The 21,646-nt window shown below is 52.4% G+C and overlaps 2 protein-coding genes and 1 long non-coding RNA gene across 6 annotated transcripts; 1 reads left to right on the top strand and 2 right to left on the bottom strand.

Annotated features, from left to right (window-relative positions):
* Positions 1-67: 67 nt before the first annotated feature.
* On the bottom strand, positions 68-21,460 carry LOC143834163 (uncharacterized). Its single transcript, XM_077330766.1, is given in 8 exon segments — positions 68-2,407; positions 11,200-12,799; positions 14,753-14,875; positions 16,156-16,288; positions 17,361-17,437; positions 18,031-18,148; positions 18,728-18,838; positions 21,298-21,460. Coding segments are annotated over 8 exon segments (3,528 nt in total). The 5' UTR covers positions 21,379-21,460; the 3' UTR covers positions 68-1,122.
* Positions 2,643-7,214, bottom strand: LOC143834105 (zinc finger protein with KRAB and SCAN domains 3-like). Of its 4 annotated transcripts, none has more exons than XM_077330702.1 (7): positions 6,995-7,213; positions 5,564-6,074; positions 5,219-5,333; positions 3,947-4,099; positions 3,681-3,813; positions 3,109-3,225; positions 2,643-2,753 (listed from the first exon to the last, which is right to left on the bottom strand). In XM_077330702.1, exons 2-5 carry the CDS (start codon positions 5,984-5,986, stop codon positions 3,698-3,700), a joined length of 807 nt encoding a protein of 268 aa, XP_077186817.1. In that variant the 5' UTR covers positions 5,987-6,074; positions 6,995-7,213; the 3' UTR covers positions 2,643-2,753; positions 3,109-3,225; positions 3,681-3,697. The 4 variants fall into 4 exon arrangements, with proteins under 4 accessions (XP_077186817.1, XP_077186818.1, XP_077186819.1 ...); XM_077330703.1 differs by having other exon boundaries at positions 2,707-2,753; positions 3,109-3,265; positions 6,995-7,214; XM_077330704.1 differs by having other exon boundaries at positions 2,707-2,753; positions 3,109-3,265; positions 4,029-4,099; positions 6,995-7,212.
* Positions 7,327-8,649, top strand: LOC143834188 (uncharacterized). The gene is made up of 2 exons (XR_013229744.1): positions 7,327-7,457; positions 8,319-8,649. It is a non-coding gene; the product is annotated as an uncharacterized LOC143834188 (long non-coding RNA).
* Positions 21,461-21,646: the final 186 nt, after the last annotated feature.

Here is a 21,646-nt window from a genome sequence, read left to right on the forward strand (position 1 = left end):
CATTGTTTGCTGGAAGGGGACCCTCCACACCTGAAAGTACTACAAAATCCGAGGCCAGTCAGGCACCTTTAAGACCAACAAAGGTTTATTCAAGGCGGGAGCTTTCCAGTGCAGGCACTCTTCCTCAGACTATGAACTGCCAGGCCCAGAGCTTGCTCCAGGTCATCCCTGGCTCATGGAGTGGGGGGGGGGTCAGTGCAGGTCTTACTTCTCCTTCCTGATTCTGTCTGGGATGATCTGGGGGGCAGTGAAGGGGACAATGATTGGAGAATTTGTGTCCCCCAAGATTTACCTGCCAGCTCCAAGGACACCAGCCCACTGCCGCAGTACTGGAGCACAGTGGGTGCCTGAGTTGTTGGGACGGGGGACACAGGCTTTTCCTTTCAACTCAAATAAGTCCTCTTGTCAGAACCCATTGGGCTTCAAGGTGGTGACACCCAAAACCAGGTCACAGCAGGCTGGGCTAGGGAGAGATTGTTGTTGTTATCAGTTCAGTCGTGTCTGACCCTCGGCGATTCTATAGGAAAGTCTCCACCATGCGTCCCTGTCTCTGACTGCTTCTTTTAGTTGGTTCATGGTCATCCCTGTGTCGGCTTTGATCGTGTCGAGCCAGCGGATCCTTTGGCGACCACGTTTCCTTTTGCTGCTGACCATGCTGAGCATTAATGTTTTTCTAGCTAGTTTGATCGCAGGATGTGTCCAAAGTCAGTGAGCTTTAGCCGTAACATCTTACCTTCTAATGACATAGTTGGTTAGCTCCTCTCTAAAACTATCTTGTTGGTAACTTTGGCTGTCCATGGGGAGAGACTAGGATTGTGTAAAACCCCCTGAAAACTGCTTGTCATCTAAAAATCTTTGCAAATTAAGGATGCCGGCTGGTCATACGATGTTTATTCCACTAGCATAGGGGCTGTAGATACTCCATTGAGGAAAGGAAGTTTTTGGAAAGTATTGGACGAGACAGGAAGAGCTAGATGGGCAAACAACCTAAAGTAGTTGTTGATGCTGCTGAAAATTTCCACTTAACCTCTTTCTAGGCACTGAGCACACAAAGTGTTTCGCCCAAGTGAGTTTTTTGATGGTTTTGAAGAGGCCACCATGCACTGAATATCTTTACACACATTAAACATTCAAAAGGTTTCTCCCCTGTGTAGGTTCTCTGATGCTGTTAAAGACTGTCATTGGAACTGAATTTCTTTTCACACTGAGAATTCAAAAAAAGTTTTCCCCTGTGTGAGTTCTTGAATGCTTGTGAAGATTACCACTCTGACTGAATGTCTTTCCACACTCTGAGCATTCAAAAGGTTTCTCTCCTGTGTGGGTTCTCTGATGCTTCTGAAGAGTGCTACTCCGACTGAATCTTTTCCCACACACTACGCATTCAAAAGGCTTCTCCCCTGTGTGGGTTCTTTGGTGCAGGCGAAGAGTACCAGTGTCATTGAATCTCTTTCTACACACTGAACATTCAAAAGGTTTCTCCCCGGTGTGGGTTCTTTGGTGCAGTAGAACATTGCCACTCTCACTGAATCTCTTTCCACACACGGAGCATTGAAAAGGTTTCTCCCCCGTGTGGGACCTTTTGTGTCGTTGAAGAGCACTACTCCAACTGAAATTCTTTCCACACACTGAGCATTCAAAGGGTTTCTCCCCTGTGTGGGTTCTCTGATGCTTTTGAAGAGTGCTACTCTCACTGAATCTCTTTCCACATACTGAGCATTCAAAAGGTTTCTCCCCTGTGTGGGTTCTTTTGTGCCGTTGAAGAGCACTACTCCAAATGAATTTTTTCCCACACTCTGAGCATTCAAAAGTTTTCTCCCCTATGAGGGTTCTTTGTTGCAGTTGAAGATTGCCACTTTCACTAAATCTCCTTTCACACTCGGAGGAGTCAGAAGATTTTTCCAGTGTGTGGGCTCTTTGATGCAGTTGAAGATGGCTACTCTGACTGAATGTCTTTCCACACACTGAGCATTCAAAAGGTTTCTCCCCAGTGTGGGTTCTTTGGTGCAGTTGAAGAGTGCCATTCTGACTGAACCTCCTTCTGCACACTAAGCATTCAAAAGGTTTCTCCCCTGTGTGGGTTCTTTGGTGCAACTGAAGAGTGCCATTCTGACTGAATCGCTTTCCGCACACTGAGCAATCAAAAGGTTTCTCCCCAGTGTGCGTTCTCAGATGCTTTTGCAGATTGCAGCTGTCACTGAATCTCTTTTCACAATCTGGGCATTCAAAAGGTTTCTCCCCAGTGTGGGTTCTCAGATGCTTTTGCAGATTACAGCTGTCACTGAACCTCTTTCCACACACTGAGCATTCAAAAGGTTTCTCTCCTGTATGGGTTCTTTGGTGCAGTCCAAGATGGCCACTCTCACTGAATCTCTTTCCACACACTGAACATTCAAAAGGTTTCTCTCCTCTGTGAGATCTTTTGTGCCGTTGAAGAGCGCTACTCCAACCAAATTTCTTTCCACACTCTGAGCATTCAAAAAGTTTCTCAACTCTATGCGTTCCTCGGTGCTCAAGGAACTGTGATTTACTTCCAAAGTACTTTCCACAATGAATGGATTTACTTGCCTTCATTATCCTGTGGTCCAGAAAAGTTACACAACTCTTTATTCCACCTAGCCTCTCAACCATATAGCCGCCTTTCTTTCTCTTAGGTCTTCCTTGATTTCTGGGCTTTTCTTTCAAGTCTTCATTTTTAACTCTTTCTGGCACGAGCTGATTAAGTTCCTCACCCTCCTCATTCCGCCGATCGTCCTCTGCGGGAAGGAACAGAGAGATCCGGGTAGCACCTGGGAGGGCTGGTAAAGTCCAAAGGCTTCTATGTGACTGCAGTAGGTAAGGACAGAAACCCTCTCACATCATCAAACTTGGCTGATCTTAAGAACCTCTCCATCCTTCCAAAAAAGGAAGCCTTACCCCATCTTCCAAGAGCCAGAACCGAGCTCTTGCCCAGAAAGAATTTCTGAGCCTTCAAGATTCAGGCCCCCGGAAGACCTTCCTTCCCCCTCACTGTATGAATGCACCAAACCAAACATCGCTCAGAAGTGAACCAGAAATTCCACCTGGCTATTCTTTGCCTGCTTCCTTGTCATAACCGTGAAGGATACTCACCCTCAGCCAGCTCATCTGGGAAGGAAATATGCTCTCGGGATCCTGAGAAACTCTCCAGCCTTTCTTCGGATGCAAGGCCACTGCTTGTCTCCACTGGAGTCTCCCCTATACCTCTGGCTTCTTTCGCAGAGAGAGAGGGGGGGGGGGAGGTGTCATTCTGATATGGGGAAGGAGAGAAATTCAAGGGAAGGACAGACCTATGGTGAGCAACAGAGCCCACGCTCTGAACCAGCAGAAGGGGGGTGGATGTGTGAAGGAAAGCACCCTGGTTCCTCAAGCCCCTTCCAAAGCCAGAGGGCCTCCAGCTCCTGGGACTGAGTTGTAGGTGACTGCTGGAGCCATCCTGCCACAGCCCCCGGACAACAACTCCTGCCTGGTCCCTTTAACTGGAGGTGCCTGCGCCTGAGCCTGGGATCTCCTGCATGCCAAGCAGAGGCTCTCCCTGTGAGCCATAGCCCCTCCCCAAGCAGCGGGACTGGCCTCAACACAGTGTGCTGCTATTCCATATTTTGATTCCTGCCTCACTACAAGGGCCCCAATTCCCATGTTTTGCACCCAGGACAGATCCTTACTCAGAAAGGCCATATTCTCAGCGTTCTCCCGCATGACTTCCCTCCACAGAGCCCTTTGGGCCAGATCCAGCAGGGCCCTCTCGGCCGGGCAGAAGGAGATGGACACGTCCTCCAAGGAGAAGGAGGGGAGACCCTGGAAGAGAAAGCAGACCCCCCCCCCGAGATCACGCCTGGCAGGGACTGCACAGAGGAAGGGAGTCATCTGGGAAGGGACAGGATATGTCGTTTGGTAAGGGTGGAGGAGTAGGGTTGAGAGGATCTCTCACCTGAACACCTGGAAGAAACTACAGGGGAAGAAGCCCCCTGGGAAAGAAGGGGCCCAGGATGCCCCCTGCTCCTCTCTCCTACCTGGACCGGAAGAGCGGCAGCCACTTCCTCCCCTCTGACAAGACAATGCCCCAACAGCCTCTCTTCACCGCCTGTTCAGGAGACAAAGGAGGGAGGGAGGGAGGGAGGGAGGGAGGGAGGAAAGGTGCTTGCTTGTTGGTTCCCTGCTTCGCACACCCCTTTCCCCAAGGTCTGAGACCTTGCCCTGTGTTCATTCAACACATTTCAAAACTCTTTTTACTAAATTCTGGGGGAGGCAGAAGAGAAGAACCAGGAACTAAGAATGCGGCCCATGTATGTCAGGCTGCTGTGAGCCCCGTGTCTGATCTGAGGGGGGTGGAAGTGAGGTTGCATGGCACGTCATCATCACGTTCAGGCCAGACACGACAAGCACAATTAGCCTCGAGGATCATCTGAATGAGTTTTCAGCATGTCACAGAATAACATAGAGTTGGAAGGAACCTCCTGGGTCATCTAGTCCAACCCCCTGCACCATGCAGGACACTCACATCCCAATCGCTCATCCACTGTCACCTGCCACCCCCTTGAGCCTTCCCAGAATCAGCCTCTCTGTCAGATGGCTCTCCAGCCTCTGTTTAAAAGTTTCCAAAGATGGAGAGCCCACCACCTCCCATTTACTGGGTGAAATGGCTACAGACAGGCCCAGCATAAACACTCAAAGAATTGGGAGAATACATCATAAAACTATCAAATTTGAGATGCAATTGGACAAATCCAAAATTATTTTTTTAGATGTTGTAGTAAGCAAGAATGAGACCAGTAAAAAGTCTGAAACAGGATTACTCAAAAACACCTCCCCCCCCAAAAAAAATGGCCCATGATGAGCCTAGAGCGGGTGGGAAGGGGGGGGCTGGGGGGGCGTGTCCACAGCTCTGCTTCCCAACCATCTTCTGCACAATCACGTCTCTTTTGGGGTTTCTCAAGGGTAAGAAAGATGAGAAAGGCGGGCCTAGAATCTGCCAGTCAGGGCTTCCTCTGAGGGAAGGAAAGTGAAATATTTAAAGTAATAATCCTGAATCTCCATGAATCTCTCTAATTTCCTTTTTGAGGCATCATAGTTAATGGACAACGAGTGTCAAAAGTTAACTCTGAGTTGCATGAAGAAGTATTCAATTCTCCTTCCTGTCCAGGACTCTCCCCATCGAATGCACAGGGTGCCCCAATCCCATCCCGGCATGGCAAGTCCTTACCTCCAGAGAGGGCATCTTGGCCACGCTCCACGGCCTGCGCCCTCTGCCCTTCCTCGGAAGGAGCTCCTTCCGCCGCTGGGGTTGTAGCTTCTGTCTTCACGGATGGTCCCAACACCTGAAAGAGCAGCAAGGGAGAGGGGGAAGTGATGGAACAAAAGAGACCAAGCAAGGGGTCCTGCCCCACTCCCAGACTGCCCTACCAGCAGACCTGGGGAGGAGAAATCCTCCAGTAGAAGAGGGGGCTGAAGGAAGGTAACAAATCACCCATTTGTCTGGCAGGGAAATTTTAGGATAAGGCCAGATACGGTGGCTTGAATTGAACAGTTCTGGAGGAAGCCCCCTCACCTGCTCGGCCTGCCTCTCCTCCTGGGCCTGGCTGAGGAGGAAGCCTTCGGCCAGGGCCACCGCCTGGGCGCTGCTCTCCGGCCCGCATCCTCTCACCCAGCCCTGCATCTCCCGGGGCAGGAGGGCCAGGAACTGCTCCAGGATCACCCGGTCCAGCATCTGCTTCTTGGTGTGCCTCTCCGGCTCCAGCCAGCGGCTGCAAAGTCCGTGGAGCCGGCTGCAAACCTCCCTGGGCCCAGCGGCCTCCTGGTAGCGGAACTGCCGGAAGCGCCGGCAATGGCCGTCTGAGGTCACGGTGTCCTGAGCCAGGGTCTCTGGCCCGGCCCTTCCCCAGAATCCAACTCTGCTCCCAGCTTGGGAGGGCTGGGGGCCTTTCCTGGCTGCCTTGCTGGTTCCAGGTCCTCCTGGGTTCTGCTCTTCCATCTCATTCCCTTTCTCTTGGGTCACCGCAGACCCTGATGCCTTGAATCAGTTGGCCAAGAGGAGATGTGTGTGCAGGGGGGAAGACAGTCTGCAACAGAGAAAGAGAGAATGGGGATAGTTTTTTTAAACTGTTGTTGCCTGCCCTGTCCTGTATGTCTGCCTTGCTCTGATTGGGGTGGGGGGCTCTGGCCATCTGGCGTCACTAAAGGCCGGACTCCTCATTTGATCTTTTATTGTAGAGACTAGGGGTGAAGATCCTTGGTACTAGAGGGTGACTGTTATCTGTTGCTGGCCTTCAAGGTGTTAACATGCAGGCTGGGATTCATACCTGGAAGGAACCCCAAAGGACATCCTTCCCAGTGGAAAGAAAGGGATGTGGGGGTGGGACATCTAAAGGGGACCCCTGCATTCCTGAAATCGCACAGCCCCAGGGTTGTTATCTAAATAAAAGGCTTAATCAGCCAGTTCTTATTAAAAATAGGAAAGGGAGCCTGACACCTATTCTCAACTGAGTGTTACGATTTCTCTGCCCTCTGCTGGGTGGGCTTCGGACCGCTGGCAGCCCCTGCCCCCCACTGCCTGGGTCTCAGGATAGGGCTGCGGCTGACCCCTCCCCAGCCCTTTCATGTAACCAATAAAAAGACCAGTTTTTGTTTGTTTTTGGGTTGCCAACTCCAGGTTGGGACATTCCTAGTGATTCAGGGAGTGAGGCTTGGACAGAGAAGGGTTGAGGGGGGGGGTCCTCAGCAGAGTCAAATGCCACAGAATCCCCCCCTCCATTTTTCTCCAGAGGAAGTGATATTGGCCATTCATGGCCATAGCAGGAGAGTTCCAGCAAGGGAGAGGGGGGAGTGATGGGACAGCAGAGACCAAGCAAGGGGTGCTGCCCCACTCCCAAACACACCTGGAGGCTGGCTCAAATCACTTGGTTCATGTCACTCTCCTTGTGCTGAAAGGAATGGATTATTGCCTCTCCCCCCCCCAAAAAAAAAAACAAATCCCGCTTACATCGCGCTGCAAAACTGGTGCCTAACAGGGTTGTCAACCTCCAGGTGGGGCCTGGAGTTCTCCCAGAACTGCAACCGACCTCCGGCCGAGAGGGATCAGGTCCCCTGGAGAAAAGGGCTGCGGGGGGGGGGGCTGCACAGCCTCGCTCCCCTCGGGGGTCCTCCCGCCCGCAAACTGGGCCTTCCCCACACTCCAGCCCCCCCTCTCCAAATCCGCCCCGCCCACCCTCCAAAATCCACAGCTGGAAATGATCTCCACGCCCCCCCCCTTTACTTCTACGGAGACCTCCTCCTGCCCGGGATCCGGACTCCCCCCAGGCCCCTCCCCCCCCGCAGGAGCCTTTCCTCTTCCCCGCCCCTCCCCCCCCGCTCGGCCGCTCTGGCCACAGACTCGGTGGGCTTAACCCTTCCCGCGCTGCTGCAGAGCCCGGCCAAGGAAGGATTTCGCGGCCCTGTGCTGCCCGGTGGGGCTCCTCGGGAGTCGCTCTGCTCGGGGCCTGGGCAGGAACGGGGGGAGGGGAATTCCTGCGCCGCTCCGAGGGATCCGGAGGCATTTGGGCCCCGCAACGGGTTAAGAAGATTATAGGCATGCCAACCTCCCGACGGCAGAGCTCGGCTCCCCCCTGAGGAAAGGGCTGCTGGGGGAGGGGAGGGGGAGGGGGGGACTCTGTGGCCTCGAGCCCCACGGAGGTTCAGGGATGCCTTAAACCAGGGGGAGTCAACCTGCGGTCCTCCAGATGTCCATGGACTACAATTCCCATGAGCCCCTGCCAGCATTCTCAGACAGCATTCGCTGGCAGGGGCTCATGGGAATTGTAGTCCATGGACATTGGAGGCCCACAGGTTGATTCCGCCTGCCTTAAACGGCTCCTTCCCACCCTTCCTGCAGCCCCATCAGAGGCCACCAGGGGGCGCAGGAGAATCGGGATTCCATATAAGGAAGAAAAGGCGCCAATTCCCCTGAGGGGGCTGAAGGCGCGGGACGGAGACGCGGCGCTCTCTTCCCTCAGACGAAGGGGACGATACGGGCTATAACACTTGAGGGATGGGAGTTTGTTTTGCGAATTGCTGGAAGGGGAGACGGATCCTCTTAATTTTTCCTGAGGGATTGGAGGGCCTGAAGCTGAAGGGAGGAGAAGCCTTCTCTCCCCTCAGAAAACGTCCTACTTTGCATGGAAACGTTATGGAGTAATTCTTGGGGGGAGGAGGGGGTTCTGGAAATGGATTTTCTAATTTTCCCTCAGGGGTTGGAGGGCCTGAAGGGTAAAGAAACCCTTTCCCCCTCAAAAGCCTTCCTTTGTATGAAAGCTATATTAATATTTTAGGTCAAGGATTGTTCGGCTGTCTGCATCCTGGTCCCTTCTGTCTGCAGCCTTCGGAGACCCAGAAACTCCTGTGGAGACCAGAAGACCTCCCTGTGGCCCCTTCCTGTCTCTTCAAGGAACTAGCTAGAGGCCATTTGGAAAGATGCCCAAAGACAACAGACCTGAATTGGCACTTCTTGTTGCTTATGCTTAATTATTGTTCCAAATACAATGTTTTTTCATAAATGCAAATGTCACAAGGTAGACTCCCACTGTCATGGACATGAGCTCTCCTCATTCTTTCATGAAAATACTTGATATTGCTCCTTGAATTAAATAGGTGACAATTTCACTTGTTTCTCTTTGTGAAAAGGTCTTTACATCTGCTTGGGGAGCAGAGGCTGCGCCAATAGCAGGGATGGGAAGGGGAGAGGGAGAGAGGACCTGCCAGTGTCATATCACTGGGATGGGGAAGCAGTTGCTCTGTTAGAATCAGAAAGTTGGAAGGGACCTCCAGGGTCATCTAGTCCAACTCACAACTACCTGCATGCCTACAATTTCATGCCCAAGTGATTCCTCCACCAAAAATCTTCAGAATCCAGCCTGGCCTGGAGGAAATTCATCTACCATCCCACAATTAGCAATTCCCTAGGTATGCAAGAAAGGGCCACAAGGGCATCTCTGCTTCAAAACTTCCAAAGAACTCACCACCTCCCAATGAAGCCTGTTCCACTGAGGAATCACTCCATCAGGAACTTCTGGATGTTAAGGTGAATTCATTTCAACCCATTGGCTCTGGGTTCTTCTATATTAGTCATCTTCTATATTAGTGGTCCCCAACCTTTCTATCACTGGGGACCACTCAATGCTTGACAATTTTACTGAGGCCCAGTGTGGGGGGGTAGTTTACTCCTCTACTCTCAACCACTGCCCTAACGATCTCTGATCGCTATGGTAATGTTGAAACATCCCTTCAAAATAAGATACAGACACGCCACAACAATGAACATAGGGAACATTTTATTTTCATGGAAATTTTAACTCATGACAATGACAAATCAATGGGAACCCTGAGTTTCTCCCCTGTGCCGGTTCTCTGCAACGAGATAGTCCCATCTGGGAGTGATGGGAGACAAGGACACCTGAAGTGTGTTATAAAGGGTTGGAGGGAGGATGAAGTAAAGGGCCGGGGGGGGGAGAGAAGGGGTCCTTCGCGGCCCACCAATTAATCGACGAACCACATGTGGTCCGTGGCCCACGGGTTGGGGATCGCTACTCTATATGACAGCCCTTCAAGACTGTAGGGAAGCAAGTGTGGGGCGAGGAGTGGAGCTGGCCACTTTTTGCACAGCTTCCTGGTCCCACATGGGGCCAGGGCCACTGAGGTGGAGGCTGCGGTCCCCCGGTTCTAGCCATAAAAACTGACAAAGAAGCAAACTGTGATTTACCTGATACAAATAACAATCTCGTTAATGAGCTATGACCCTTTTTGAGATAACTTGGAAGGGTGGGCTATAACAACAAAGTATTCTAATCATTAGCTGAGTTTCATTTCCCCCAAATTATAAAGAAATGCTTAATCAAGGGTTGCCAACTACCTGGATGAAAAAAAGCATTATGGGAGGTGATCAGATGCCCATTTCCACACATGAGGCCTCTTGGAAAGAGGCAGGATTCCACCCCCTTCAGGTCTGTTAGTAACCCTAATGCAGATTCCTTTCTGAATTAAAGCAAGAAGATGAAATTTCTCAGCCTACTGCATAAAGACACAATTTCCAAGGAGGAATTAAAGGGGAACTCAGAGGAGTCAAAGATGGGGCAGTCAGCCTTGGCCCAGAGCTTGCTCTAGGTCATTCCTGGTTCATGGAGCTGGGAGTTGATTTGTTGCAGGAGGAGGGAATCTCCTTTCTGATTCTTCCTGAGATTATTTGGGGTTCGGTAGGGAGGTCATTTGGGATTGGGGAATTTGTGGCCCACAAGGTTCACTGGCCCACTCCATGGATACCAGCCCACTTTCACAATACTGAATATTGGGGGACTGACTCATCAGCATTTACTGAGTTGTTGGGTTGGGGGACAGAAGCTTTTCCTTTCAACCAAAATAAAACCTACTGCCAGAACTCTAAGCTTCAAGGTGGTGGTACTCAAAAAAGCTCACAGCAGGCTGGACTAGGAACTGATTAAGATGTGGTCCCCAACCTTTTCATCACCGGGGACTGGTCAACGCTTGACAATTTTACTGTAGCCCGGGGGAGGGTAGTCTTTTGTCGAGGGATGTCACTGCCGCCTGAGCCCCTGCTCCACATGCTTTCCCACTGGCGTCCCTGACTTGCCACGACCTGGTGGGGGGTGCTGCAAGCAGCATCTGCACAGTGCCACTCCGAGGGGAAGCCCTAGCCATGGCGGCCACTGGAGAGCACCAAAGGTGAGCCAGCAGCAGAGTGACAGGGCAGCCCCCAAGGCAGCAGCTGGGGAGGAGTACGAGGAGGAGCCATGGACTGGTACTGACTGATCCACAGACTGGTCCCCGGACCAGGGGTTGGGGACCACTGCTCTAGAGAACTGCTTGTAAAAAATATCTGAATTAAGGCTGCTGGCTGATCACATGATGTTTATGCCAGTAGCAAGGAGACTGTAGATATCTGTTACTTGTCTATGTCCTCACAGGAATGGGGAAAGGAGGTGTTTTTGTCCATTTTGCAGATGTCAGAAAGAGTTCGATTGGCAGACAGCGTGAACTGATGAGCAGCATTTGGGTTCTATGATGCTGCTGAAGACTGCTGCTCAATCTGAACCTCTTTCTACACACTGAACATTCAAAGTGTGAGTTTTTTGGTGCTGTTGAAGATGGTTATTCTGACTGAATCTCTTTCCACACTCTGAGCATTCAAAAAGTTTCAACTTTGTGTGGGTTCTCTTGTGCTTTTGAAGAGTGCCACTCTGACTGAATCTCTTTCCACATTCAGAGCATTCAAAAGGTTTCTCCCCTGTGTGGGTTCTCAGATGGTTTTGAAGTGTGTCTCTCACACTGAATTTCTTTCCACACTCGACACATTCAAAAGGTTTCTCCCCTGTGTGGGTTCTTTGATGCTTTTGAAGAGTACCTCTGTTAATGAATCTCTTTCCACACTTGGAGCATTCAAAAGGTTTCTCCCCTGTGTGGGTTCTCTGATGCTTCTGAACAGTGTCTGTGTTAGTGAATCTCTTTCCACACTCCGAGCATTCAAAAGGTTTCTCCCCTGTGTGGGTTCTCTCGTGCTTTTGAAGATGGCCATTCTGACTGAATTTCTTTCCGCATTCAGAGCATTCAAAAGGTTTCTCCCCTGTGTGGGTTCTCTGGTGCTTTTGAAGAGTTCCCTTCAGACTAAATCTCCTTCCACACACTGAGCATTCAAAAGGTTTCTCCCCTGTGTGGGTTCTCTGATGCTGTTGAAGTTTGCTACTTGAACTGAATTTCTTCCCGCATACTAAGCATTCAAAAGGTTTCTCCCCCGTGTGGGTTCTTCGGTGCAGTTGAAGATTGTCACTCCGACTGAATCTTTTACTACACTCAGAGCATTCAAAAGGTTTCTCTCCTGTGTGGATTCTTTCATGCTTTTGAAGAGTGTCTCTCTGACGGAATCTCTTTCCACACTCAAAGCATTCAAAAGGTTTCTCCCCTGTGTGGGTTCTCTGATGCTCCTGAAGTGTACCACTAAGACTGAAACTCATTCCACACACAGAGCATTCAAAGGGTTTCTCTCCTGTGTGGGTTCTTTGATGCTTTTGAAGAGTGTCTCTCAGACTGAATCTCTTTCCACACTCTGAGCATTTAAAAGGTTTCTCTCCTGTGTGGGTTAGCTGATGTCTTTGAAGATGGGCACTCTGACTGAATCTGTTTCCACACTCAGAGCATACAAAAGGTTTCTCCCCTGTGTGGATCATTTGATGTAGTTGAAGGGTGCCACTCCGACTGAATCTCATTCCACACACTGAACAATCAAAAGGTTTCTCCCCTGTGTGGGTCCTTTGGTGCAGTTGAAGGGTGCCACTCCGACTGAATCTCTTTCCACACTGAGAGCATTCAAAAGGTTTCTCCCCTGTATGGGTCCTTTGGTGCTGTTGAAGGGTGCCACTCCGACTGAATCGCATTCCACACTCTGAGCATTCAAAAGGTTTCTCCCCCGTGTGGATTTTCTGATGCTTTTGAATAGTGCCACTCTTACTGAATCTCTTTCCACACACTGAGCATTGATAAGGTTTCTCACCTTTGTGTATTCTTCGGTGCACAAGAAGCTGTGACCTATTTCTGATGTATTTTCCACATGGAATGGATTTACTTGCCTTCATTATCTTGTGCTCTGGAAAATGTACACCGTACTTTCCCCCCTCTCGCCTCTCAACCATACACCTGCTTTCCTTTATCTTAGTTCTGCCTCGATTCCGAAGGTTTTCTTTTAAGTCTTCATTTTTAACTCTATTTGGCAGTTGCTCACCCTCCTTGTTCCTCAGATCGTCCTCTGCTGGAATAAACAAAGATCCTGTTAGCACCTGGGAGGCATCTCTGTGACTGCTGCAGTAAAGGACTGACAGCCCTTTGACCTTGGCGGATTATAAACACATCACAAGTCGGCTGCTGCCATGGCTGGGCCTCCCCCTCGGTGTGGCACTGCGCAGCTGCTGGCAGCGCCCCCCAGTGGGGGCCAGGAAGTCAGGGGCGCCGGCAGGAAAGCAAGGGGAGCAGGGGCTCAGTCCCTCGGCAAAAGACTCCCCCCCCCCTCAGGCCCTCAGTAAAATTGTCAAGTGTTGACGGGTCCCTGGTGATAAAAAGGTTGGGGACCACTTATCTAGTCCAACATGACCGCCCTCTTTAAGTATTAGAAAGGTTGTCACTTGGAGGAGGGCAGGATGCTGTTTCCGTTAGCTGCAGAGGAGAGGACACGCAGTAATGGGTTTAAACTTCAAGTACAATGATATAGGCTAGATATCAGGAAAAAAATTTTCACAGTCAAAGTAGTTCAGCAGTGGAATAGGCTGCCTAAGGAGGTGGTGAGCTCCCCCTCACTGGCAGTCTTCAAGCAAAGGTTGGATACACACTTTTCTTGGATGCTTTAGGATGCTTAGGGCTGATCCTGCGTTGAGCAGGGGGTTGGACTAGATGGCCTGTATGGCCCCTTCCAGCTCTATGATTCTAACCCCCTGCAGAATACAGGACATTCACAACTATCTGTAACTACCTGTCATCAGCATATTGACGGCACCCAAGTCTAAAGTGCCAGACTAGATGAGAGAGGGGACACGTAAAGATGTTAAATAATGTCAGGGAGAGAATCGCACCCTGAGGAACTCTGCAATGGACTTTGCCACAACTGGTACTCCCCGGTGGCAATCCTCTGCCGTGGAGAAAGGTGGGCACTCGCTGAATGGCTGTCCCCTGTATTCCTGCTTCAATGAGGCAGCAAGCAAGAAGCTTGTGATTTACCATGTCAAATGCTGCTCTGAGACTGCGTAACACGAGCAGCACTGAGTCGACTCAGTCCAGCTGTTGCCAGAGATCATCAGCCGTTGAAACCTCTGTCCAAGGATGGCCAAGGGGCCTCCGATTCCTTCAGGGTGCTGAGAGTTGGTGGGAGGTCGTGGTGAAGGGTTAGGATTTAATCTGCAAAATAGCTTGCTAAAACCTCACAGCTGATATCCAATTGGCTAGTATTTGGGCACCCTTCTGTAAGGGTGGTAAGTAATCAGATTATCCTAAATAATTGAGCTGTGCGACAGCTAGTGGGTACAATGGAAGCGGCACGAAACTCTGACTGCCATTCTGACTGCCATCTCATAGGCCCTCATCAGCCTCCCATAAGGTATTACTGAAGCTTCATTGTGAGTCTTCCTCCAAGCTTACTTTAGCTGCCTCAGTTCTCATTACCTTTTGTGCAGCTCGCTTCCCCATGTGGAGCCAGCTAGGTCACAGCCTGATAGAGCTATTCTGACCAAGCAGTTATACCAGGACTCTCTCAGCCTCCCTTCCCTCACAGGCTGTCTGTGGTGGGGAGAGGGAAGGGAAGGCGGCTGGAAGCCGCTTTGAGACTCCTTTGGGTAGAGAAAAGCGGCATATAAGAACCAACTCTTCTTCTTCTTCAGTAATCTCAGGGCTCTCTCAGCCTCACCTCCCTCGCAGGCTGTCTGTGGTGGGGAGAGGAAAGGGAAGGCGACTGGAAGCCGCTTTGAGACTCCTTCAGGTAGAGAAAGCAGCATGGAAGAACCAGGGTGGTGGGTTCTTACTCCCTCCCACAAGAGCCTCAGCTGAGCTCTTGCCCAGGAGGAGTTTCTGAGGCTCCAGCTTCCAGGGCCCCGGAAGACCTCCCTCCCTCCCGCCTTAGCCAGAGGGCTGTACGATTGGACCAAACTAAATGTTGCTCAGCAGTGCATGAGAAATTCCCCCCTGGCTGTTCCTTGACATAACCGTGAAGGATACTCACTCTCAGCCAGCTCATTTAGGGAGGAGATCTGCTCTTGGGATCCCCCTGGGAAACTCTCCAGACTCTCTTCGAATGCAGGGCCCTTCTTTGTCTCCCCCAACGCCTCTCCGATCGTTCTGGCTTCTTTCGCAGACAGAGGGAGAGAAGGTTTCATGTGATTATTAAGTGACCTGGTCCGCCTTGCAGGTGTTTGTGTCTTCAGTCTCACTGCAGGTGCCTTCCTTATGTTATGTTTTTCAAGGCTGGACTCAAGAATGCGGTCATTGGTTCATTCTGGGGACTTTATCCCGTGGTGTAACCAGGAGGGGCGGGGGAATCAGAAGGCTCTTAGCAGCCCCTGGGAAATTCCATCAAGAAGTGTCCTTGATTGGGTCCTTAGGGCCCCCTGACCCCAGAGAGGCAGAAAGTACAATACAGATATATTATTTTTATTATTTATTGAATGGCAAGCATAGCCATTCAAGGACTCTCTGGCGGCCGGGCAAGGGGCATTTGGAGATGGGTTGCCATTGCCTGCCTCCGTGCCATGGCCCCCCTCATGGCCCCCCTTGGAGCTCTCCCACCCAAATACTAAACAAGGTCAGCCCTGCTTAGCTTCCACAGTCTAAGGACTTTGTGCTCATCTCGTGCTTGTGGGCCTCGCTATCTTCTTGCTTCGTGTTGTCTTATGTAGAGGAACAAAGGCTGCAGCTGGAGTACTTCTGCTGCCACAAGAGGCGCCATCTAATACGAGGTCTTTCATGTATTAGATAGAACAGTTAGCTTCTCCTGTTTTTCTGTTGCTGAGCTGCAGAAACTGCAGTTTAGCAAGATCAATTTTACATCCTTAATAAACCTTTATGTACATTTTAAAGAGTTTTGCTTTCCTTGGGTGCCCTCTCCCCATGAACCCACGGAACTGGGTGCTCTTGAGGTACAAAGACGGATCCTTCCCAGATCACAGGCAGGGCAGATGTCAGTCATCCCAACCAGGGGGAGGGCGTGTGGTCAAGGCTGGCAACAGAAAAATGAGGATCTGGCCCCTCCCAGGCCCCTCAGCCTCAGGCCAGGACGCTCTCTCAGGCTTGGGTGATGGCAACGACACAGGCCTCAGTTGCCCCTGGGCGAGTCCACACCATGAACACAGGAATCGGCTTCATACTGAAGCAGATCCTTTCAATTTACTACTGTCTGCTCAGACTGGCAGTGGCTCACCAGAGTCCGAGGCAGATCCTACATGATCCCTTTAACTGCAGGTGCTGGGGATCAAACCTGGGGCCTTCTGCATGCCAAGCAGAGGCTCTCCCCGTGAGCCACAGCCCCTCCCTAGATAGCAGGGCAGGCCTCAAAACAGTTTCCTTTTCAGTCTTGATTCAGGACAAGGGCAGAAATTAGCACCTTTGGCCCCCAGGACAGCCCCTTACCCACAAAGGCCACATTCCCAGAGTTCTCCCGCATGACTTCCCTCCACAGAGCCCTTTGGGCCGGATCCAGCAGGGCCCACTCGGCCGGGGAGAAGGAGACGGACACGTCCTCCAAGGAGAAGGAGGGGAGACCCTGGAAGAGAAAGCAGACCCCCCCCCCCTGGATTGCATTCATATCCCGCCTTCCCCTGAGGCTCAGGGTGGTTCACAAGGAACACAAAGAAAAAAACATCAAACTCACTTTTGTGTCAAGTAATATACTGCAATGGTAATAACAACAACAACAGCAAAGAATGACTATTTAACAGACGAACAATCAAACAGGGCCATGGTTCAGTTCAAGTCCATGGATTCCTGGGAAGGAGGTTCAGGGGCCCAGTGGTGTTACTGGTTCTGGCTGACCTCAACCAAATGCCTGGCAGAAGAGCTCCCTTTTGCAGGCCCTGCAGAACTGTTTTAGTTCCATCAGGCCCCTGATCTCCTCTGGGAGCTCCTTCCACCAGGTGGGGGCCAGGACAGAGAAGGCTCCAGCCCTGGTTGAGGTCAAGCAAGCTTCTTTTGGACCAGGGATCACTAGCCGCTTGGAGGTGGCAGAGCACAAAGCTCTTTGAGGGGCATAGGCAGGGAGGCGGTCCCTCAGGTACACTGGACCCAGACTGCATAGGGCCTTGAAGGTGATTACCAAAACCTTTAGCCTGATCGGGAAGTTGACAGGTAGCCACTGTAGTTGTTGGAGGATGGTCCAGATGTGGGACCTCCGAGGTGTTACTGTGAGGACCCTGGCCACTGCATTTGGGACCAGCTGTAGCTTCTGGATAAAGGCTCAAGGCAGCCTCTGTAGAATGAGTTGCAGAAGTCCAGTCTAGAGGAGACCGTCGCATCGATCGCTGTGGTTAGGTGTTCCGGAGCCAAGTAGGGCTTGGTGAAGGGGCCAGAATGCCAACTGCGCTACCCTCATGACCTGAACCTCCATAGAGAGGGAAGCATCCAGGATCATGCCCAGGTTCCTGGCAGAGTGAGCCACTGAGAGCTGTACACCATCCAGGGTGGACAGGTGCACTTCCTTGCATGGACCCTTCCTACCCAGCCACAGACCTCCAACTTTGAAGGACTGAGCTTCAGACGACTCTGCTTGAGCCACCTCATAGAAACTGCCACAGCAGAAGCCCCCCCCTCCCCAGGCTGTCCCCCCTCATCAATCTTACCTGGATGGAAGGTGCAGCAGCCGTTTCCACACCTCTGAAAAGACGAGGGCTCAACAGCCTCTTTTCACCGCCTGTTACTGAGACAAAAAAGGAGGGAGGGAGGGAGGGAAGGAAGGGAAGGAAGGAAGGAAGGGTGTTTGCTTATTTGTTTCCTGCTTCACAGACCCCCTTCCCAGGGCTCTGAAACCTCTCCCTGTGTGCTCTCAACAGAAGCAGAAGAGAAGCACCAGGTACCTATGAGCCTCAGGGACTCTCAGTACTGCCAACACATGGAAGGCTCCTGTGAGGCCTGGGTCTGCCCTGGGGGGAGGGAAAGGGGGGGTGGAAATGATGTCCCATGATATGACACCTGGCCCAGGGGTCACCTGAGTGCACCTGGAGACTCCAGGGTTATCTGAATGAGTTTTCGGAGTGTGTCTTGGCACGACACTTCACAATCAGGCTCTCGGCCAGACACAGCAGCAACACGACACCCCATCTGCTGAGATCTGCCGGGGTCGGCTTGCCTCGGCTCCCCAGGTCAGGGCAAGGAATCTGTCTGGTGTCCTTTCAGAGGCATCGCAGCTGGTGGACCAAGGGTGCCGTGAATGAACTCCTGTGCAGTGTGAAGAAGTGTTTGACTTTCTTCCCTGCCCATGAAAGGCACAGTGGGCCTCAGCCGCACCCTTACCCCCAGAGAGGGCACGCTCTTGGGCACGCTCCACGGCCTGCGCCCTCTGCCCTTCCTCGAAAGGAGCTCCTTCCGCCGCAGGGATTGTCGCTTCCATCTTCACAGATGGTCCCAACTTCTGAAACAACAGATGGAGTGGTAGAAACCGAGCCATGGGCCACACTCTGCACCCTTCCATAAGCAGACGGTGATGAGAAATTCTTTCGCAGGACAGGGGGCTGAAGGAAAGTATTAAATCTCCCATGATTAATGCCTGGACTAATACCTAGGAGGGAAACTTTAGGGGGAGACCAGATAGCTTAGATTGAATTGCACATAGATGGAGGAAACCCCACCCTTTCACCTCCTGGGCCTGCCTCTCCTCCTGGGCCTGGCTGAGGAGGAAGCCTTCGGCCAGGGCCACCGCCTGGGAGCTGCTCTCCGGCCCGCATCCTCTCACCCAGCCCTGCATCTCCCGGGGCAGAAGGGCCAGGAACTGCTCCAGGATCACCCGGTCCAGCATCTGCCTCTTGGTGCTCCTCTCCGGCTCCAGCCAGCGGCTGCAGAGTCCGTGGAGCCGGCTGCAAACCTCTCGGGGCCCAGCGGCCTCCTGGTAGCGGAAATGCCGGAAGTGCCAGCAATGGCCGTCTGAGGTCATGGTGTCCTGAGCCAGGGTCTCTGGCCCGGCCCTTCCCCAGAATCCAACCCCATTCCCCACCTGGATGGCAGGCACTTCTGGGTTCTGCTCTTCCATCTCCTCCTTCTGTTGAGTCACCTCAGACCCTGCAACGCTGCCTTTAGTCCCTTGGCTACGAAGAGCGGCTTCTCCCTGGGGGGAAGGAGAGACACAGACGGTTACATGGGAAATAAAAGAGAAAGGGAGATTCATACGTGGACATAGCCAGCCTTCACATGCTGAAGAGACATGTGAGAATTTTCCTGGTGGATCGGAACAAAAGGGCTTCTTGGGGGCTGTAGACCAGGTCTGAGGTCCTGTTTCTGTGGGACGAGCCAAGTTGTTTTAGATAGCCCTCCATGGCTCTTGGGGAAAGTTACATGTCTCTCTTCCAGGATGTTAACTGGCTTAGCCACTCGGTCCAGTGGCTCAGTCTCTCTAGGTGCTCCTTCTTAAGGCATCAAGGGGTTGCTTGTGACCCGTGAGGCCATTCGCGGTGTGGGCCAAATGTCCTGGAGGGACTGCCGGACTCCCTATGCCACACACAGGGCCTGGCGCTCTGCGGATGCTAGTAGGCTGGAGATCCCTGGTCCGCCAGACGTTCGCCCTTTTCAGGTGTGGCCCCCACCAGTTGGAATGAGCCCCTGGAAGAGCTAAGGGCCCCAACGGAGCTAGAAAAGTTCTGCAGGGTCTGCAAGATGGAGCTCTTCAGGCGAAAGGAAGAAGATCTTGTCGCCCCCCCCCCCCCATGAGCCCCATCAAAACAACTCCCCGGGAGAAACGGCATTGGGAGGGGGGGATGAGGAGGACTGGCATGGGGTGGGGACTGGGGTGGGGGCTTTTGAGGAGTTTTATTGTCTCCCTGTGAATTGTAGTTGTACAAGCTGGCAAACCCAGGCACAGTGGCCTAGAAATGGAAATAACACATTAAATAAATAAGCCTCCTTGGTGCATGTATTTTACACATTATGTACGTATCTCTAAGCCTGAACCGCGTGGGGCGAGGGCACTGGGGTCTCGCCGGTCACTTGTTGAGCTGAATTTACCTGACAACCTAACATTGAGTGTTTTAAACCTTCTTTACAATAAATACATGTACTTTCAGATAATATTTCTAATTTTTTTGATGTAAAATATTTATTACGTCTGGCTGCACGTTTCAATGTCTGTAACTTTTCTTATTCCTTGATTCCAGCGCAGCCCCCCTCACCGCCCCCCTTCCTTTTGCACCTAATGGAGAAAAGGGCCAGCTTCTTATTTGAAGACTGGGAAAATCCTGCCGATTTGGGAAGCAGAGCCTGCAGAGAGAGAGAGCTCAGCAGAGCCTAGCACCGTTTTCTCCGCCCTCCAAGGGGGCCATGTCCTCCAGGGGACCTGAGCCTGGCCGTCTGGAGGTTTCCAGGTTCTGACTGGAGGGTGGCAACCCTGGCATGTTGGGAGATGAAGCCCACCAGCAGCAGAACACCCGCTGGGCTCCCTTCACCTTCCTTGTCCGGAAAGAGACGCATTATCCCCCCCCCCCGTGCAAAACGGGTGCCTAACAAGGTTGCCAACCTCCGGGGGAGGGCGGGGGAGTCTCCCCAGAACTGCACCGACAGAGGAAAGGGCTGCCGGGGGAGGGGGCGGGGCTGCGCGGCTTTGCGCCCTCCCAAAAGGAACCTCCCCCCACCCAAAATGACTGAGACTGAACCACCCCTCCCCCCCACACACACGCACTCTCCCGACTCCTTACTCCTAAGGAGACCTCCTTCCTCCTCCCGAGATGCGGCTGCGCGGAAAAGGAGCCTGTCCTCTTCTCTACCCCCCCCCGCCCGGCCTCTCTGGCGCAGGACTCGCTGGCCTTAACCCTTTCCGTGCTGCAGGAGAGAGATGCAAAAGGAGATGCAGAAACAGCTCCAGCCTGACGGCAATGGGGCTCCTCGGGAGTCACTCTGGACGGGGTCGGGGTCCGCCTCAGGACAAGGAGGCTGCTGCGGGATAAGCTCCTGATCCGCCTCCCCCGGGAAGGACCGTAAAGCCCAAGGGGGGGTCAGACGGCGTCCCGGCCTTTTCCGCACCTGCTGAAGCGCCCCGTTTCGGTCCGCTTCGGCGACGCTTTGCTAGCGGATTCTGCACCGTCCAGCCCAGCTGCAAAGGACGCTGCGAGGGGCTTCCTTCGCCTATGGCACGGGGCGGGGGGCGAAGCATGGCCTGTCATGGCGGGAGGTTGGGATGCTCCCCTGGGGGTCCCCTGGAAGGACCCTTCCTCTGCAGACGGCTGAGGTCAGTCCGCCCCCCCCCCCAGGAAAGGGCTGCCTGGGAGGGGACTCTGGGGCCTAGTGTCCCACAGAGGACCAGGGATGCCAGCCTCCAGGGGGGACCTGGGGATCCCCCAGAATGGCACCTCCCTGGATCTGGTAACGTTCCCACCCAGCCCCTGTTCTCCACCCGTGGCCAGGGGGACCAGCCAACCCTAGTGGGAGGGGCCCAGAAAAGGTTTAGTAGGAATATTTTTAACCAAAGGTTCTTTGTTTCCATGGAGGTTTTGGGAGGGCAATTGGCTTTGAACTTGGGGAAGCTTCTTAAAGGCCTGCCACAGACCCTTTGGAGACCTGGCTACCAGAGACACATACCTCCCGGGTATAGCCACGGGGTGGCAGCAGTGAGTCGTTCTGGGGAAGGCTGGGATTTGCTGAAGCCGTGAACTCCTCCATCAGGCCTAGCAGCTTAAGACTTGGGGCAGCTAAGTCAATCACAGGTCCCAGTGGCACCAAAGAGGCGGCTGCAGGGCTTGTTTTCAAACATCCCCAAAATCTGTAATAACAGACATACCCCGATCATCTTGTTAATATTGTCAACTACTGATGTTTATTCCAGTATTTCAATAAATTACAGTTTTAAAAGCTTTAGTGTAATGGTTTGGTTTTGTTTTTTTGGAAGAATGGCCGGTTTGGGGAGGCCGAAGCAAGGTCAAGGGCCTCC

Source organism: Paroedura picta, chromosome 3 (genome assembly GCF_049243985.1).
Source record: "Paroedura picta isolate Pp20150507F chromosome 3, Ppicta_v3.0, whole genome shotgun sequence".
NCBI lineage: Eukaryota > Metazoa > Chordata > Lepidosauria > Squamata > Gekkonidae > Paroedura > Paroedura picta.

What these genes read in the sequence shown, in the direction of transcription:
- LOC143834105 (XM_077330702.1), bottom strand. Translation starts at nt 5,986, where the DNA reads ATGGAAGAGCAGAACCCAGGAGGACCTGGAACCAGCAAGGCAGCCAGG. An exon ending in AGGAGAGGCAGGCCGAGCAG is followed by an intron (nt 5,334 to 5,563) that starts GTGAGGGGGCTT and finishes CTGCTCTTTCAG; the next exon opens with GTGTTGGGACCATCCGTGAA. An exon ending in AGTTTCTTCCAGGTGTTCAG is followed by an intron (nt 3,814 to 3,946) that starts GTGAGAGATCCT and finishes TTTCTCTTCCAG; the next exon opens with GGTCTCCCCTCCTTCTCCTT.